This window comes from Protomyctophum bolini (assembly GCF_963924005.1).
Source record: "Protomyctophum bolini genome assembly, chromosome: 17".
In the NCBI taxonomy this organism is placed as follows: domain Eukaryota; kingdom Metazoa; phylum Chordata; class Actinopteri; order Myctophiformes; family Myctophidae; genus Protomyctophum; species Protomyctophum bolini.
In genome coordinates this window covers 15,657,556-15,676,252 of record NC_137878.1, presented here as the reverse complement: position 1 = coordinate 15,676,252, position 18,697 = coordinate 15,657,556, and the positions used below count along the sequence as shown (strand labels likewise).

The 18,697-nt window shown below is 46.2% G+C and overlaps 1 protein-coding gene across 2 annotated transcripts in view; it reads right to left on the bottom strand.

Annotated features, from left to right (window-relative positions):
- Window positions 1–18,697, bottom strand: part of LOC308332388 (protein MTSS 1-like) — an 80,246-nt gene that overhangs the window by 5,964 nt on the left and 55,585 nt on the right. For both annotated transcript variants that reach the window (XM_080788274.1, XM_080788275.1), the window contains 7 exons: window positions 11,266–11,423; window positions 9,968–10,075; window positions 9,610–9,707; window positions 8,112–8,334; window positions 3,642–3,893; window positions 2,846–3,013; window positions 1,933–2,089 (listed from right to left, as the gene is read on the bottom strand). In XM_080788274.1, coding sequence (XP_080644400.1) covers window positions 1,933–2,089; window positions 2,846–3,013; window positions 3,642–3,893; window positions 8,112–8,334; window positions 9,610–9,707; window positions 9,968–10,075; window positions 11,266–11,423 — 1,164 coding nt within the window. The remainder of the gene's footprint in view (window positions 1–1,932; window positions 2,090–2,845; window positions 3,014–3,641; window positions 3,894–8,111; window positions 8,335–9,609; window positions 9,708–9,967; window positions 10,076–11,265; window positions 11,424–18,697) is intronic.

The following is an 18,697-nucleotide window of genomic DNA, read 5'->3' as shown; positions in this document are numbered from 1 at the left end:
TAAGTGGGAATTACGTTCAGAACGGATCAAATTTGAGGTTTATTCACATACTGGCAAGTGGCCAAACAGAACAGTGGTTCACAGTGTACTGTACTCACACATTATGAACATTTTAAAGTAAAATGAACTGACATGACTGATATCTGTTTAGTATCTTGTATGAGGAAGTCTGTGTATGAGGCTATGAGCATCCAGCTGAGTTCTGAGAATAACAGCCACACATAGTGGCTGTTTGTGTCATCTTGTCCTCAGAACGACAGTGTGTTTTATGTCTGGTTGTGTGTGTGCGTGCGTGCGCATGCATTTGTGTGTGTATTACTTTGTGTGTGTCTTTGTGTATAGTAAATACAAAGAAGCATGCTGTGGTGTTCTCTGTGTCCTATGTTGTGAGGGTATGGTGTCTTCAAATATTTGTCTGTTGACAATAACGATTTGAGATTTAGGTTTGATTTATACACTAGTTGTGTGTTTCTCTTGAAAGTGTGAGAACTACTGAATTAGAAGACATTTGTTGAATCGGCCTCAGGTCTTACATTTTTCAATTTAATAAATAATTCAGCCCCTTCTAGTGATTTTTTCCTTACCTTTCAAATAGTCACAGAATATTTGGCTCCAGTACAATCTATCCCTGATCATTGATAAACACACTAAAAACACACGCGTCAAAACACGCACGTCCCTGGCGGTGTGGGCTTTGGATTGACACACGTCAAAACACGTTGTTGGCAGTCAATATTAATGGATAAAAAAATAAAATGTATAGTAGCACAAACGCGCACGTGTGTGCGTGAGATACCTTGTGAGGGTATGGTGTTGAGGGTATGGGTGCCTTTATGTCAGTCTGGCTGTGTGTGTGTGTGTGTGTGTGTGTTACCTTGTGAGGGTATGGTGTTGAGGGTATGGGTGCCTTTATGTCAGTCTGGCTGTGTGTGTCAGTCAGAACTGCAGCATCACTCCCAATCTTCCGCCGTAGTCTGAAAACCCACCTTTTCAGACTCCATCATGGCCCGTAGCACTTACCCCACCCCCTTAGATAGCAATTCTGTAGACTTAGATAGCATTTGATACAGACTTATAGCTGTTATGTAGACAGCATAAGTGCATTGTATGTAGTCATAGCACGTCATAGTACATATGTATATCATAGTAGTATAGATGTATAGCTTATATGTATAGTTTCATTATAGATATTCCACTGTTACTTTCTTAGCTTACGCATGTTTCATGATACATGTTTTTATGTGATGTATTCCCATGCTTTTTTGTTCTTGCTTAATGTAAGTCGCTCTGGATTAAGAGCGTCTGCTAAATGCCTAAATTGTAAATTGTGTGCTTGTGTGTGTTACCTTGTGAGGGTATGGTGTCTTCAGAGCAGCATGGTGTGGTGCTCTGGGTGCCTTTATGTCAGTCTGTCTGTGTGTGTGTTACCTTGTGAGGGTATGGTGTCTTCAGAGCAGCATGGTGTGGTGCTCTGGGTGCCTTTATGTCAGTCTGTCTGTGTGTGTGTGTGTTACCTTGTGAGGGTATGGTGTCTTCAGAGCAGCATGGTGTGGTGCTCTGGGTGCCTTTATGTCAGTCTGTCTGTGTGTGTGTTACCTTGTGAGGGTATGGTGTCTTCAGAGCAGCATGGTGTGGTGCTCTGGGTGCCTTTATGTCAGTCTGTCTGTGTGTGTGTTACCTTGTGAGGGTATGGTGTCTTCAGAGCAGCATGGTGTGGTGCTCTGGGTGCCTTTATGTCAGTCTGGCTGTGTGTGTGTTACCTTGTGAGGGTATGGTGTCTTCAGAGCAGCATGGTGTGGTGCTCTGGGTGCCTTTATGTCAGTCTGGCTGTGTGTGTGTTACCTTGTGAGGGTATGGTGTCTTCAGAGCAGCATGGTGTGGTGCTCTGGGTGCCTTTATGTCAGTCTGTCTGTGTGTGTGTGTGTGTGTTACCTTGTGAGGGTATGGTGTCTTCAGAGCAGCATGGTGTGGTGCTCTGGGTGCTGTAGCCACTGGAACCTTGCAGAGAGTCTCTGCTGCAGCGGTGCATGTCCAGCTGGAGGCCTCTGGCCAACGCCCTCGCCAGCTCCTCATGGGCCTCACAGTCATCCTGCACACGCACGCACACACACACACACACACACACACACACACACACACACACACACACACACACACACACACACACACACACACACACACACACACACACACACACACACACACGTGTAAAATAATGCCACATGAATCCTAGCTAACTTCCCTGTTCTGGGGGGTAAATTCACCAAAAGCACAACGTTATGAGGTTGTTGTGAGCTTGTAGTTTGGCTATTTTGGCGTAGACATTAAGGTTAAATGATGTGATGATTCTGAGGTTTAAAGGCTCATTCGTAGTCTGGATTTCCGGTGGTGAGGTGACCACCACTCCGGTGGTGAGGTGACCACCGGAGCTGAAATAACGTTGAGCGGTGGTGAGTAAAAACAGAGAGAAGGGCTGGGGCGGTGGCGGTGGTGGTTTGCTCTTCAGCGCGGCTCGTGACGTCATGTTGTAGTTCGGTGGTCAGCTCACCACCGAAAATCCAGACTATGAATAACGCTTAAAGGCCTATCCATACTCCAGTTTTAGGTGATAAGGTGACCACCGTTTGGTTAGTAAAAACAGAGAGATGTGTTTGAGTGAGCGGTGAGTCGCTTATCACCGCGGCGTGACATCATGTTGTAGTTTATTATGAATAGGCCTTTATGCTCCAACTCATGGTCAAACTAATGTTCCATCTTGTCATATATGTGTCAAAGTCCACTTATTGTTTTTTTATATTGTCAGTAGTCTATTATAGTTGCAGCTGAACAAGTCACATGATCTCACCTTGGGTGTTGTGGCAGAGCAGGAAGCTCTCACTCTCTGTGGCTCCTCTCCTAGTGTTGTGACATCACTGCCCTGGTGGCTGCTGGGATCTGTAGTCTCCTTCCTGTCTTTGCTCCTCCTCAGTGTGTTGACCATTGGCTGGTCATAGGGGCCAGGCTTAGCCCAGTCCTACATTAATCATAAAAAAAATCATGTAAAGCATTTAATCAAGTCTTACCCCAAGTTTTTGACAAACGGAAAAGGGTTTCAGAAATCACAGACAGTATTCAGCCAACGTTTCTGTGAAGCTAGTCTCGCGTAGCCAACTCTCCGCCGACCGATACATCTGGCAATATCTAAATTCAATTTAGTGGCTAAAACTGGGTGGAAACAATTTGGAGATAAAGAGAAAGAAAAGAAAATAACTGCATTGCAAAGACTTGAGGATATCTTGAGGATATCTTACAGTATTTCTCCTGCTCTGTAACTGTATCTTAACTGACGCAGCCTCTGGTGACTGAATTCCCCCCGCGGAACCAATAAAGGTCTATCTATCCATCTCTCTGTGTGGCTGATGGACATCAAAGAAAATGAGAGGAGAAACTTTTCAAATGAAATAAGACATTAGCAGTCCTCAAAGCCTTTCTGAGCATGATGTAAAGTATAGTAACGTGGCTGAGTTGGAGGTCCGGAGAAGACCGGGGAGACGAAGGGAAAGTGATAAGGAAGCAAGGAAAGATGGAAAAGGGAATGAAAGACAAAAGATCAAACAAGAAGAGAATGGAGAGGGGAGTGAGAGTTATGGCGAGGAACAAACCTTCCAGGTGGGCACTTTGGAAGATGGGACCATTCCAGCCCCCAGAGGGCAGAAGGGCGGGAACTCCCCTAATAGGCTGCAGGAGCCCTGACGAGACCACGCCCACATGGGAGAGGTGGGCGAATAGGAGGGCGAGGAGAGGGGGGAGGAGGAGGAGGAAGTGAGGGATGGATGGAGGAGGTGGCCGTCTGGCGACTGTAGTACCGCTCCATGCAGATAGGGGGCAACGTGGTGGTCGAAACCATTTGACAACTGAATGGTGAGTGAGGGAGGAAGGAAGGAGAAATCATATTCAAAATCAATGACTATGGTTTTGACTCAGTGCATCCCAAACCTTTTTCTGGATCAGGGCCCACTTGATCATCTGGATAAAGTGTTTGTGGCCCACCCATCTGACCACCAAATACTCCAGCCATCCGCCTGCTGTGTTAATAACACCCTTAGCGCCAGCCAGCACCATAACCCGCGGCACCGCGGGTTATAATAATTACCTTTTGATAGCCAAACCCGCGGCGGGTTTGGCTATAAGCTTTATATCAAAATCGACCGGCAGAAGCCAAACACATACCTCTACTACTTGAACTAAGGCTTGGACCAATGGAACTAAGGCTTGGACCAATTGAACTAAGGCTTGGACCAATGGAACTAAGGCTTGGACCAATGGAACTAAGGCTTGGACCAATTGAACTAAGGCTTGGACCAATGGAACTAAGGCTTGGACCAATGGAACTAAGGCTTGGACCAATGGAACTAAGGCTTGGACCAATGGAACTAAGGCTTGGACCAATGGAACTAAGGCTTGGACCAATGGAACTAATAGGCTTGGACCAATGGAACTAACGTAGTTAAAGTTCCTGTTCATCGGTATAACAACAGAATTATTTTAAAGGTTGGGAATCACTGATGACAGACAATGACAAGGGCATGAAAACATGGATAATACATGAGTTAATGGAAGGCAGGGTGTGTTAAGATCAATCAACCAACAGATAGTAAGAGTGTGTGTGTGTGTGTGTGTGTGTGTGTGTGTGTGTGTGTGTGTGTGTGTGTGTGTGTGTGTGTGTGTGTGTGTTGTGTGTGTGTGTGTGTGTATGGATGTGTGTTCACCTGTTCTACACCAGTGGTGGAGTCGGGCTCAGTGTGTGTGGGTGAGGAGGAGCAGTCCTCATTGACAGTCTGAGTGTTGTTAGTGACAGTTGGCGAAGAAGGAGAGACGGCGGGCTGTACAGCAGAGCAGAGCCATGCCGCAGCAGAGCACACACACACACACACACACACAAAAACACAGGATTTGTACAAGCCCAGACACGTGTACGCAAAGTCAAACATGGAAGCGCACACGCACACCCGCGCACACGCACACGCGCACACACACACACACACACACACACACACACACACACACACACACACACACACACACACACACACACACACACACACACACACACAGGGCGTCAGCAGTTTGAATAACGCACAGGGGGCAAGCAAAGAAAATGTCACATTAGTGGAAGTAGATGCACCACATGCAGAGACAGAGAGACAGACAGACAGAGAAAGAAGCAGAAAGAACACATTATGGCTGATAACACACAATTTATAACATTAGCACAGCGGAAGCAACAGTGCAAAGCGCAAGAGTTAGCCAGTAAGCATGATTTGCAAATAATAGGCTAAGCAGCAGCCCCTACCACACTGTAAAGCCTAATTTACACTCCGTAGGCTTGCTGAAAATAACTGAAAAAGCACTTCTTGTCACAGCAAGCACCACCATTCTGCGATGTATGTAATTAAGTATAAATTAAGCTTAAGCCTAGAATGGAGACAGCTTGTTCTATTAAATGAGGCAGAACCACTATCAACAAATTGAAAGGTACGCAAAGAGCTGCGACTGCAACATTCAAAGGCAAACATTTATGGGCAGTTTTGCAGAATTATGACCAGTAAAAAAAAAAGAATCTATCAAAACCATGGCAGTGCTCCAAAAGATATAAAACTGAAAAAAGAAACCACAGCAAGACTATTTTTATATGAATGGCCGTATTGTGATTTTCATTGATTTCTTTTTGCAAGTCAGCTTTTAGCTATTGGCAGATTGTAATAACATAATTTAATATGATAGGACCAATTTTTATGATTGACCACTTAATACTTTGTTGTACGACAAATAGCACCCACAGAGCTTATATATCTGCTATTATATATTGTTATTTTCAACATGCAAATAAAAAGGATTTAATCCAAATTACTGATGACACTGAAATGTTTGCCTATCTTTCCCTTTAAAGTCTTGTTAAAAGGCTTTATTAGAAGACAGAAAAACATGTGTCAGGGTGTCAAAAATCTTTTAATATAAAAATGATCGAAGCAGTCATGATTTACGATAAAAGAAATGATCTAGTCTAGTTATTGCTACGATCCTAATCTAGCAGGCTTAATTAGCAGGACCCGGTTTCTGTGCGCATGCGACCCTGATCCTCAGTGGAGGAACACAGCTGTCTGTTTCTCTGCCACTAATGACTGGTGACTCAGCACACACACACACACACACACACACACACACACACACACACACACACACACACACACACACACACACACACACACACACACACACACACACACACACACACACACACACACACACACACACACACACACACACACACACACACAACTCCTTGCTAATGAGCACACTGTAACCTAGCAACCAGGGAAGGTTCTCTGACCACATAGGTGGAATTGGAAAGCAGAGTAGAATGCAATGGCTAGGATGGTCTGCATGTGTGTGTGTGTGTGTGTGTGTGTGTGTGTGTGTTTACTTTTCACTTGTGTAGTCCTGTGCACCTGTATCTGCAAATTCTCCATACGTTTCTGCACATTCAATGTGCAATTGTGCATGTGTGTGTGGGTGGCACTTATGTGCATGACTAGTGTTCATAGACACATTGTGCTCTTGCATTTAAGAGCATGTTGTGCAACAATGTCTGTGGATGAAATGAAAACAGACCACTATGGATGCCGCTCTATATACTGTATGCAATGTGTACTCTACTGGTGTTGACCTGGGAGTATTGTGGAGGCACATTGTACTCTACTGGTGTTGACCTGGGAGTATTGTGGAGGCACATTGTACTCTACTGGTGTTGACCTGGGAGTATTGTGGAGGCACATTGTACTCTACTGGTGTTGACCTGGGAGTATTGTGGAGGCACATTGCAGGTCACTACAGTCTATATAATATACCAGTAAGACGCCTTAATATAGGCGACACGCGACCGAAGGGCTGAGACACTCTACCGGAATAATGTCACTTCATTATGTCAGCACTGTCATAGAAGTTTCATTGGAAATTGTCACATATGAGCAGGGGTGCACATTAATATTTTGGGCTAGTTCTCAAAGGAGCACCTGGACATGTAAGTTGGTGCGGAGCAGCTCAACCACTGAAACCAAAACAAACGTCCAACACAGATAAAATGAATTATGTGTGCACGCGAGTACTAAATAGTCCACCAGATGAAGCCCCCATGGAGTGTGTGTGTGTGTGTGTGTGTGTGTGTGTGTGTGTGTGTGTGTGTGTGTGTGATGTGACAGGAGTTGAGTTAGCTTACAGCATCACTGCACGTTTGCATAGTAAGTGGGTCAGCTCAACCACTGAAACCAAAACAAACGTCCAACACAGATAAAATTAATTATGTGTGTGCGTGGGTGTGTGTCACTGGTAGTGTAGTACTCAATAGTCCACCAGATGGAGTCCTCTACCTGTGTGTGTGTGTGTGTGTGTGTGTGTGTGTGTGTGTGTGTGTGTGTGTGTGTGTGATGGGAGCCTGTGACAGGCTTGAGTTAGCGTCAGCGTCACTGCATGTTTGCATAGTAAGTGTGCGACCTTCGGTCGCAAAAATAAATATTGTAACGTATAAGCAGGACTAGTAACTAGTATGTCTCTACACATCTGGACTGGTATGTCTACACAGGGCTGTACGAAAGAAAATCAAATATCACCTAATTAAAAAGAGCTATTCTACCAGCGGTACCACCTGCGTCCTTTTCTACATCAGACGCTGTAGAAAAGCACCTCGTTTCTTTCCCAGGGCCTGCTCGGCATGGTGGAACTGCCTCAGCTGATTTTTACGATATTGAAAAATTGGTACATTTTGTACGCCATCATTGTACAACAAAATATAACACTGTTTTTTTGTTGATTATAAAACAATAGATTTGACTTATTTCTCATCAATTTGTTGATATAGTGAAATGAAAGAAATATCAATTAAATTATATATATTTCCGGTTAATTGCCCAGCCCTCATGTGGTGAACAAGTGCTGAAAACAAAAACACACCGGCGTCATTCGGCCGCACATGCACGCACACACGCACGCACGCACGCACGCACGCACGCACGCACGCACGCACGCACGCACGCACGCACAGGGGTTCAGAGGGCGGAGTGGTCGCGGTGCCGTACCTGCAGGGTTTCGGGGGGCATGGGCGACGGGGACTTGGACTGGTAGGCGTCCTGCGAGATGAAGCCAGAGTCGTGGGAGGAGACAGACGAGAGGCGGGCGGGGGTCTGCTGGGGGAGGGCCGAGGAGGACGAGGACGAGGTGCGGTAGCGGAAGTGGGACGTCGGGGAGTGGCAGTGGGAGCCGCTGGAGCGAGAGTCGCTGCTGTTGACGCTGTTCAGACTACTGCAGGGGAGAGAGAGAGAGAGAGAGAGAGAGAGAGTCACCCACTGCTGCTGGGAAATGTCATCATCAATTGCAATCGATTAAAGCAAAATACCGTAAAATCTCATGACTGACCTTTTTTGTAAGTTAATGTGATCTGTGAAACAGTGAAAGGAGCCACACACTAAACTATTATCACAATATGTACAGTTATGATGTTTTGGTAATATTGATCTAAACCTTCTGTTCTTGCTGTTCATACAATTTACCAGTTGAAGAAATCTTGAGGCTTTAGCCTTTGCTTTTTGGAAATAATATATCCCAGAGGGTTTTATGGAAGATGCTTCTGAACATGAATTCTATCGCTAGTTTGACCATTTCAAATACTCGTACTAAACATGAAATAACTGAAAATAGCCAATCTACAAGCTCACACCGCGTTGCTTTAGAATGTGTTCTGAGCTTGTACATTGCCTCTTTTCAGTGCATGTAATGCTTCCATATAAGACATGCTGACTTCTAAATGATTGAAATCAGTCGTGGCGACATATTAATCGATGAATATGTTGAAAGGCATTAACCACTTAAGCCCTAAATATATATACTTAGATACTAGATAGACCTTTAGGCGCGATTCAGACGCAGCAAAGAAGTACTGTAGGATACAGCTAGGAATAGCAAAACAATAGCGAGGAGTCAAACAAACAACGCACATTTGTAAACACTCTCAGTGTCATATTATCTCAGTGCCATTGTATTATGATATCTTATATCTTATTATGTTGCATTTACTAGATAGAACAGTGCAGAGTCAGAGTCAGAGACAGGAAAGTGACACCAGAGAGGTAGTGTATGCATGCATGCAATCCAGGCCAGGTCCAGGGTTGGAAATAAGTGTTTTATTACACTTTTGTGTGTACATCATCCTGGATTGAAGTTATATTTTGTTGAAATTTCTATTTCTTTAACCAAAATCAAATCAAATCTAAAATCAAAAAGGTCATGAGGAATTGGTAACATCAGCTTTGGCAGATTAAGGCTGCAGTACCCTCTCTAGTGCACAGGGAGGCAGCAGAGGGACGTTTGTTAAACTTTGGTGTTTATGTGCAGTAGGCCTGCTGTGGTCACCAACCTGCATGCAGTGTTTATGTGCAGCAGGATGTGGTCACCAACCTGCATGCAGTGTTTATGTGCAGCAGGATGTGGTCACCAACCTGCATGCAGTGTTTATGTGCAGCAGGATGTGGTCACCAACCTGCATGCAGTGTTTATGTGCAGCAGGATGTGGTCACCAACCTGCACATGCTGGACTTCCTGGATACGGTGGTGCTCGGTGACGAGGGCGGAGTCTGGTAGGACCAGGTGCACTCTGACCCCTTGAGGTCAACGATGACCTGGAGAGAGAGAGAGACCTTTGACCTTTAAAAGCATCTTTATTAAATCACTGCAATACAAAATGTCAAAAGACATCACTTACTGTATGTTGAAAACACACAGAGGAAGTGAGACAAAGGAGTTTGAAGGGAAAGGCCGAACAGAGCTAGGCAGAGAGAGGAAGGATTGCAGAAAGAAGAGAGTGAGTGAGACGGGAGAGGGAGTGAGAAAGAGGAAGAGAGGGAGTTGATAGGAGAGAAAGAGACAGTGTGATGTGTACCTGTTCACTGGAGGCAGGCAGTTTGTGGGGGTCCATGGTGAGAGCTTTGAGATCATCTGTCAGGGTCTGGAGGTGGGTGATCTCCCCCAACATGGTCATCTCCTCTTCCTAACACACACACACACACAGCATCATGACATATTACATAAGTACATACCGTATTGTGCTGAATATAAGACGACTCTGATTATAAGACGACCCCCATATTTTTCAAGACTCGTTTGTGGAAAAAGGATATTCAATGTCAAATAGTCTAGTCCCTTTTTTTGGATATTTCCTTTGGAAAAAAACGTAGTCTTATATTCATAGTAGACCAATAGGGTACTGTAAAAAGAAAAAAAGAAAAACAAAAGTGCCACAATTTCCACATTTCTGTTCAACAGCTGGTCTGCACAAGTAAAATTGTTTATTTATCCATTTGTAACTCAGAGTGTGACATTTGATTGGTACAGTCACTGAGTGACTGAAAGCTTGCAATATATATAAATATATCACATTCCATGCTCAGCCAAACAGCTGAGCACATTCCGTGCTTATACAGACACACAAAGCTGTGCATAGGAGCGGCCAGCGCCGCTCAAAAATAGTGTGCGGAGGGCTGCCTTTAATTGTTAATTTGGTTTCCTTTTGGCTCCAACACCTCAACCAAGTCTACTGGCAGATGAGCAATGTTTATTTTTTGTTTTTCACGATACAGTATCTGAGTTAAATGAACACTTAGGATGTACGTTACTGTGCGGGTTCCCTTGTGTGTACCACAATATAAAAATAAAATAAATCACTTAAACCCCATCCATATTCTTTCTGGGGAAAACTTTTGCAGAAAATAACAGATCGACAAGCTCGTCGATCTGCTCTTTTCAGATATTTAACATAGAGCGAAAACAGAAAGACAAGACAGTATAAAAAGCCCTCAGGGACTCAACCATATAGGGTTTTAAGTCTGTGGTGAAAGTGGGGTCCAGGGACCCCCAGGGGCCCTTGAGAGAGTTCCAGAGGGTCACCACTCACCGGTAATGTGTTAATACAACGTCACAATAATTTTAACAACTTCGTGTCATTTTCGATTTTAGCATTGGCTAGAATAATTATGTACAAGCTCACAGCAGCCGCACTGCGAACTTGTACTGTACGGGGAAAAAAGGAAATTACAAAAAATGTGAGAACTACTGATTTAGAAGGCATTATGTAGAATCCGCATCAGGTCTCAATGGGTTAAGGGTCGTTGACCTGAAAAGGTGCGAGAAGAACCACTGATTTAGAGACGCATTTCATGTCACATGAACTCCATCACTGACCACGACAGGCCGCAGCATGGTGGTGAAGGTGCAGAAGCGAGCCCTCTCCTCCACCAGGGCCTTCCTCACAGCCTGCTTCTCCGTCTCCTCCAGCAGCAGGTACTTATCGCTCACATCCTGCATGGCACTGTCCAGCTGCGGCTGCAGGTCTCCACGGCCTGCGCAGACAGACAGAGAGAGAGAGAGAGAGAGAGAGAGAGAGAGAGAGAGAGAGAGAGAGAAATACTGCTGTTAACTTTCAGAAGTTTATAACAAGCACACTTTTCTAAGGATGTATAACTGTTTCTGGCATAAGATGCTACATTTTCATAGTTTCGTAAGATAGTCTTCCCTATTGCAATGTAACAGCTCTGTTTACACTTTTATTAATTTCCATTTATATTTCAATGTACATTGTACTTTGTTTGTCATCATTTTGTTCCACTTTTGCTTTGGCAATATGAAGGTATGTTTCCTCAAAGCTCCTTTGAATTGAATGGGAGGGAGAGAGACAAACAGACAGACAAATATATACATCATGTCCACATACATGTGTACTGTACATGGGAGACAGTGAAATAGGCCTACAGGGGGCAAGCGTGTTAATGCATGTACACGCACGCGCAAAGCAGAAAAACCCAAATACCATCACACAAACAGAATGGGGAGACACGTGGCAGGTTAAGAAGACAGGAGAGAGAGAGAGAGAGAGAGAGAGAAACACAACGCTTCCAAGCTTAAAAAACGTCACTCAGTGTCTTCCCCCCCCCACCTCTGGGAAATCCTCACTAAGCATCTCGCCACATTAAAGAAAACATTCTGAAAATAACAGCTTCACCCCCTTATTTTGATCTCAGAACAACACAATCAAGAAGGATTAAAGAATATTATATTTCCTGATGTTGTTGTTTCGTCGATGAAAGGGAAAAGAAACAAGACCATTCACACATATTCTTTCTTTTCTTCACGACAGGTTCCAATCTGTCCTCATGTTACGAGGCAATGAAAAGAGGTATTTTGTTATCGGGGACATTGTGTGCTGTGCAGAATAAAAGAAAAAACTAAACAGACCCTGATTCCTCGCACCAGGGCCGAGCGTTTAACAAAATTGTTCAGTAATCTCGTTTGTCTGTGCGTGTGCGTTCCAGAGAGGACATAAACATGCAATTAAGAGTTTTTATTTCTCTGGTGAGAGTTACAGGCTAGTTATGTGGTTGGGTCCAATGGATCCGTCTCTCACTGTCACATTTCCAGGGAAAATGTTAAGAGATTGAGAGAGGGAGAGAGATAATTCCTTCAAAGGACTATTCTGCTTTTCCACAATATGAATACATTCTCAACACTACGTTTCGTAACTTCGGTTTTCTCTTAATCTCTTTCCGATTCCTTCTTCCCTCCCTCGTTGCTCTCATAGCAACACGTTAGGATTTCCCTCGGCTGCCTTTATTATTTAGCCATCCAGCTCTTTCCGTCTGTTATTATCTCTGTTTATTCTTCCCTCCATCATTCACTTTCATAGCAACGCAATGAGGGTTCCCTCTTTTCTTGTTTCCGTCTACGTGACACTTAGTGAATTGGTGTAGATCGCAGAAATGGAGCAGACCAAGTATACTGTAGATCCCATGGGGACCCAGTCAACTAATACATAGGGTTCAAGTGGTTCATTTCACTTAATTAAATTTCGTAGTAATGAAATGGGACTTCCTGCTTTTCTCTTTCCCATCCCCGACTCGCACCCCTTCCCTCCGTCCATCTCTCATTGCATTCATAGTTCATACCAGTACAGTGAGTTTCCTCTTTGTGGTGTAAATGACAGGGCCGTCGCACTGAAGTGGTTCACCCACATCTGAGGCTGCTCAGGGGTCAATGCTGGGTCTTGTTTATTTTGTCTTAAATGCTGGAAGCCATCAAGTCCTTTTGTTTTGTCGGCAGGGATAACACGCTCTTGTTTCCAATGATATGAAGTCTCTTTTAATGATTCCAACCAGAACTACTTGTTCTAAAGGCAAAGGATTTGTTTTTAGTTTGTTTTTATTGTTTACTTGTGGTCCCTGTGTAATTCAATGGGTAACACACAGCATTAACATTGCCTGGCGAAGAGGATCAGTTCCCCCTATAGTTCAATGTGTAGGTTGTTCTATGACCATGTTGAACCAGAACGTTATACCAGGCCCGCTAGACTTGCCAGAGTGACTTCCTCAGACAGAGATAGGCAAGGCAGCATTCTCTGTTGGAATGAGCTCCAGAAGTCCTTCAAAATCAGTTCACTTCCTTCTTTGGGTTAATTCAGGTCAATGGTTTCCAATGTTTCATGTATTTCAATCATTGCTGTATAGAGTTACCTGTTGAGAATTGCATTCTGAATCTCGGCTACATTGAAAATGAGGGCCTGCCCCTCAACTGTACTGTGAATAAATGTTATGATGATGATGGTGTTGCATTAATACCGCCACTCTTCAATTTGTGTAACCCCATGCTAAAATGTACTATATCTTTCCTGTATGGAAGAAACCACCTAACTCCAAAATGTTCATTTTTCAAACATACTGTATATACTGTACTGTATACATTCGATTATTTTATTTTCTTCTTTTTTTCTTCTTGTTATTATTAAATATTGAAATATTACCTCTGACAAATAAAAATGTAAAAGCAAGCCCACATTAAAAATGAATTAACACTGTTGTCTAAAGCTCATAGACCTCAAAATGTGATTCACACAAATGAATGAAACTATGAGTCACACGACCAGTGAAATATCTGAGAAAATATTTCAGCCAAACAGAGTGGTGTGGAGATGGTTTCAACAGCAGAGTGGTGTGGAGATGGTTTCAACAGCAGAGTGGTCTGGAGATGGTTTCAACAGCAGAGTGGTGTGGAGATGGTTTCAACAGCAGAGTGGTCTGGAGATGGTTTCAACAGCAGAGTGGTGTGGATATGGTTTCAACAGCAGAGTGGTCTGGAGATGGTTTCAACAGCAGTTATCTTAAGTACCTCTCGGAGAGAGTCATACGGGGTCCAAGCCACTAGATGGCGCAGGCACACAGCCTAACATACACTCACGGAACAATTCCATTGGATCGTGAACTGTCGCTCATGGCGTGGTTATGTCCCCACCCACTGGGTATATAACCTAAGGTCCGCCCTGAGCAACGTCATTCCTCGCTTTCTGTGCTACGCATACACGTCTTAAACAAAGAGAATCACCTTTTCGACTGTTGAAAATTGTTTTCCATAAAGGACGGGTTTCAAACTTGTGCCGCGGAAATTCGCAGTCCTACGTTGGTGTCCTTCTCTCACTCACGGACGTTCCAGCTTTAAAAGCCAGTAAGTTATTTTAAGGACATTAAAACTCAAGTGGGCCGTACGGCGGCTTGTGGTTTGTCCTCTTGCTAGCTATCCCCGAAACTTTGTTTCCCCCTTGCTAGCCACGTTGCGTCCCTTTGTTCTGCTAGCTTAGCCTTAGTCTACTGTTGCACAACGTAGCACTACTATAAGCTGATAAGCATTAGAACGAGGCCCGAAGTGTTTTTCTCTAGCTCACCTGCCCAGCTACAAGCTAACCAGCGCTGCTCTATCTAGCCTCCGCAGTTTCGCTAGCCCCTTGGGTTAGCTAGCTCCCGCGAACGCAGCCGCTAGCCTCTTAGCTCCGCGAGACGTTAGCTAAGTTTCCAGCCGTCAGGCACTAACTTAGCCCTCTCTAGCGTCCCTCGCACGTGCGGGTTAGAGATCCACGGCCCTACTCTACGTGACGCAATCCACGCTGCCGACGGAAGCCCTGCGGTACGTCGGACCTGATACAACAACAGCGTGACGGCCTCGCTACGCGAGTCCCAGGCTTTGCGGCCTTCCCTTCTAGAAACAGCAGCCACAGTTGAAAAACGTGGTTTTCTCTCTGTAATTGGACTCCTGTTTCTTCAACACTGTTTTGTGAGTGCCAGATCCTTCTCCTCACACTACGTTGCTGTTGCAAATATATATATTATTAGTTGTAAAACAATAATATATATACTGTGACTTTATCCTCTTATTGTTGTAATATATATATATATTATTAGTTGTCAAACAATAATATTATATATATTATAGCTTTATCCTCACCGTCTTCTACAAACTTGTGAGTACCAGATTTTCTCCTCACTCTTTTTTTTTTTTACTGTTGTATTATATATTATTAGTTTTTAAAACAATAATATTATAATATAACTATAAAAGAAAAAGAAGTTTCCTCTTGGGCTACCGTTTCTTCTCAGACTACAACCAATACCCAAGATGGCCTGCGGGGGTGGCGACAGCCCTCCCCAGTTCCCAGTGGAGCACCACGAGTCCTACTCTTCTACTCCACCGCCACTTTTCTCCTTTATCCGGTTGTGAGTTACAGACAGTTTTCCTCACAACATTTTGGTTATATTATATATTATTATTTTATAATGATATTATATTATAACTTAAAAGTGAAGTGTTTCTACAATGTCCTGGACTGCTGGTTCCTTCTTCAAGCTACACCAGCACCCAAGATGGCCTGCGGGGGTGATAAGGGCCGCCAACAACAAGCTCCACACGCTCTTCACCACACTGGTAAACAGACCTGTGGAGCCAGACCCAAGACATCAGCCAGGCCTTGCCGGCTTGCTCTGGGTGCTGCTCTCCCTCCAGCGGGATCTCGTCAGCCCACCACCTCGTCCTCTCTCTTCAGACCCCTCAACCTTGACGCGTCTCAGAGACACAGTGACGAGTCCTTCCTGGGCTCCTCCCCTGCCGGGAAGGCGGCTCGGACCGCCAACAACAAGCTCCACATGCTCTTCACCTCACTGGTAAACAGACCTGTGGAGCCAGACCCAAGATATCAGCCAGGCCTCGCCGGCTTGCTCTGGGTACTGCTCTCCCTCCAGCGGGATCTCGTCAGCCCACCAACGAGGCTCCCCTGAGCCGGTGGTTGCGACAACGGGGTGTCGGATGCAGTCCTAGGCCTCCACCGACACTACTACTACTTCACGCAGCGGCCGAAGGCACGAGTCTCAATCGACGTGGCTCCCCAACGACCCTCGACAACCGACTGCTTCCCTCAACATTACAGGTATGTACATTGTGAAGCTAGGTTTGTTTAGCTGTTTAGCTAACCTTTTCGAGGTCGGGAGTAGCAACCTCGTTGGATGGCCGACGCCACCCTAGCATGTTTAGCATTCCAGATAGGCTGTTTTCAAGGTGCCACACCAACTCGTCTATGACATAGCCATAGCATCGGAGCTACTTCGGCTATTGTTTCACGCTGCTCTCTTACGGTCACTGAATGCCTCACGTTGCTGTCCAACAGCCAACATGACGGCTGCCAGGATTACGACCGGCACAGCGTCTCTGGAGGGGCCAATCGGACCCTGCAACTCCGTCTCCAGGAGGAGCGTGCTCAGACGCTCTCCCATGCCTTGGGCCCCGTCCAGGGTGTAGCAGCCCCAGACTGCACACCGGGACCGCTCCCCAAAGAAAGGCAAAAGCTCTTGACACAGACCCCCACCATGGGTGGGTCTGTGGCCAAGCTGCACAGTATGTACACGACAAAAATCACTGTCGGGGGACCACTGCTTCCCCTGTCCCAGGTTTTTCAGAGCACATTACACGGCTAGCTGGAAGGAGCCCATGACTCTCCCGGCTACTCCGCACTGCTCTCGTGTCCCTCCCCCCGTAGTAGCGTCTGGGAGGCATCTCAATGCTTCAACGTTACTCCAGGGCTCCCAGAGCTCCCTTCTTCAGGAGATGGGCCACGCCCCTACTCCTGAACAGTTGGCTAGAGTTCGTCGCCTACATGAGAAAATTGTGACCTTCACGTACTGACTCACCGACCTGACCGGCCTTATGGCCACGGCTTCCATCACCTCTAGGTGGCTGGAAGCCTCACCTGGTCTGGATCCCGTTGCCCAGAGAGAGTTCTCCAAGGGTGCTATCATCCCCGGAGACCTCTTCAGAGGCGCACTCGAGAGGATGACCCTCAACGTGGAGGTGCAGCGTCCAGGCTGCGAGGCCCTGACCAGCAGCCGAAGTGACACACACCCTACCCTCCCCCCATGCGCCGGGCCCAGCACCGGACGTAGCAGTCTCGGACTGCACGTCCAGTCCGCCCGCAATGCGCTTCTGGACCATGGCACAGGTGGGCGTCCTGGACGTCCCTGTAGCCAGGTCCCTCGATATTGTTTGCACAAGTACAGCACTTTTTTCTGTAGTACAGTACACAATACAAAAAGACAACAAAACAATATCCACGGAGGGGGGTGGACATGAACCCACTGCCACGGGGGCCCCATGGGCCCCCCCGATGCAGTGGGGCAGGGCATATTGGCATAAGGTCAGTGGCGTACCAAAACGCCACTGGGGAGACGGGTCATGCCCAATTTTTCTCCGACATGCCAGGGAACACTACCTCCAGGCGGGGCGTGCCTCCCATAGCCGGAGAGAACCCACTAGCCAAGCACCTGGCACTGTGGGAGTGGTGCGGAGCATCCCCGTGGATCCTCAACACCATAGTGAAGGGCTACAGACCCCAGTTCGCCAGAACACCCCCGGCGTTTTCAGAGGTCATCTTCACCAACGCCAGGGGTCCGGAGGGTCTGATTCTCCAACAGGAGATAGCTTCCTTGCTGGAGAAGGATGCCGTCAGAGAGGTACCCTTGGCCCAGCGTCGCAGCGGGTTCTACTCCCGCTACTTTCTGGTCAAGAAAAAGGGGGGGGGGTCTACGTCCCATCCTGGACCTGCGGATACTCAACAGGCACCTCAAGTCTTTTCAGTTCAAGATGCTGACGGCCGAGTCTCTGGTGCGCTCCATACGCCCAGGCGACTGGTTCACATCCATAGATCTAAAAGACGCCTATTTCCACGTCCCTATTTACCCACCTCACAGGAAGTTCCTGCGGTTTGGGTTCCAGGAAAAGGCTTACGAGTACACGGTCCTTCCATTCGGGGTGTCCCTCAGTCCCAGAGTGTTCGTCCACTGTACGGAGGCCGCTCTGGCACCCCTGAGACTTCTGGGTCTATGGGTGTCCAGTTACATAGACGACTGTCTCCTGTGTTCGGATTCAGCGGAGGAGGCCGCGAGGAACACGACTCGGGTCGTGTCCCATGCGACCTCACTGGGTTTTCAGGATAAACCTAGCCAAGAGCATGATGACGCCTACCCAATCCACAGATTTCATGGGCATCACTCTGGACTCTGTCTCCTACAGGGCTCCGCTGAGTCGGGACAGAGTCAACAACCTGAAGTGCATGACCATGTTCAAGTCAGGCCGCACACTTCCACTGGGTACGTGTCTACGGATGGCCTCTGATAGGTCTGGACAGACTCCATATGAGGCCTTTTTCAGCGTTGGCTGAAATCCCTCTTCCACCCTTGCCCCAAGGACCTACACCTATGGGTCTGGCCCGTGAGAGGCTAATGCTGACTGAGGCCGGTCTCCCTCCGAATGT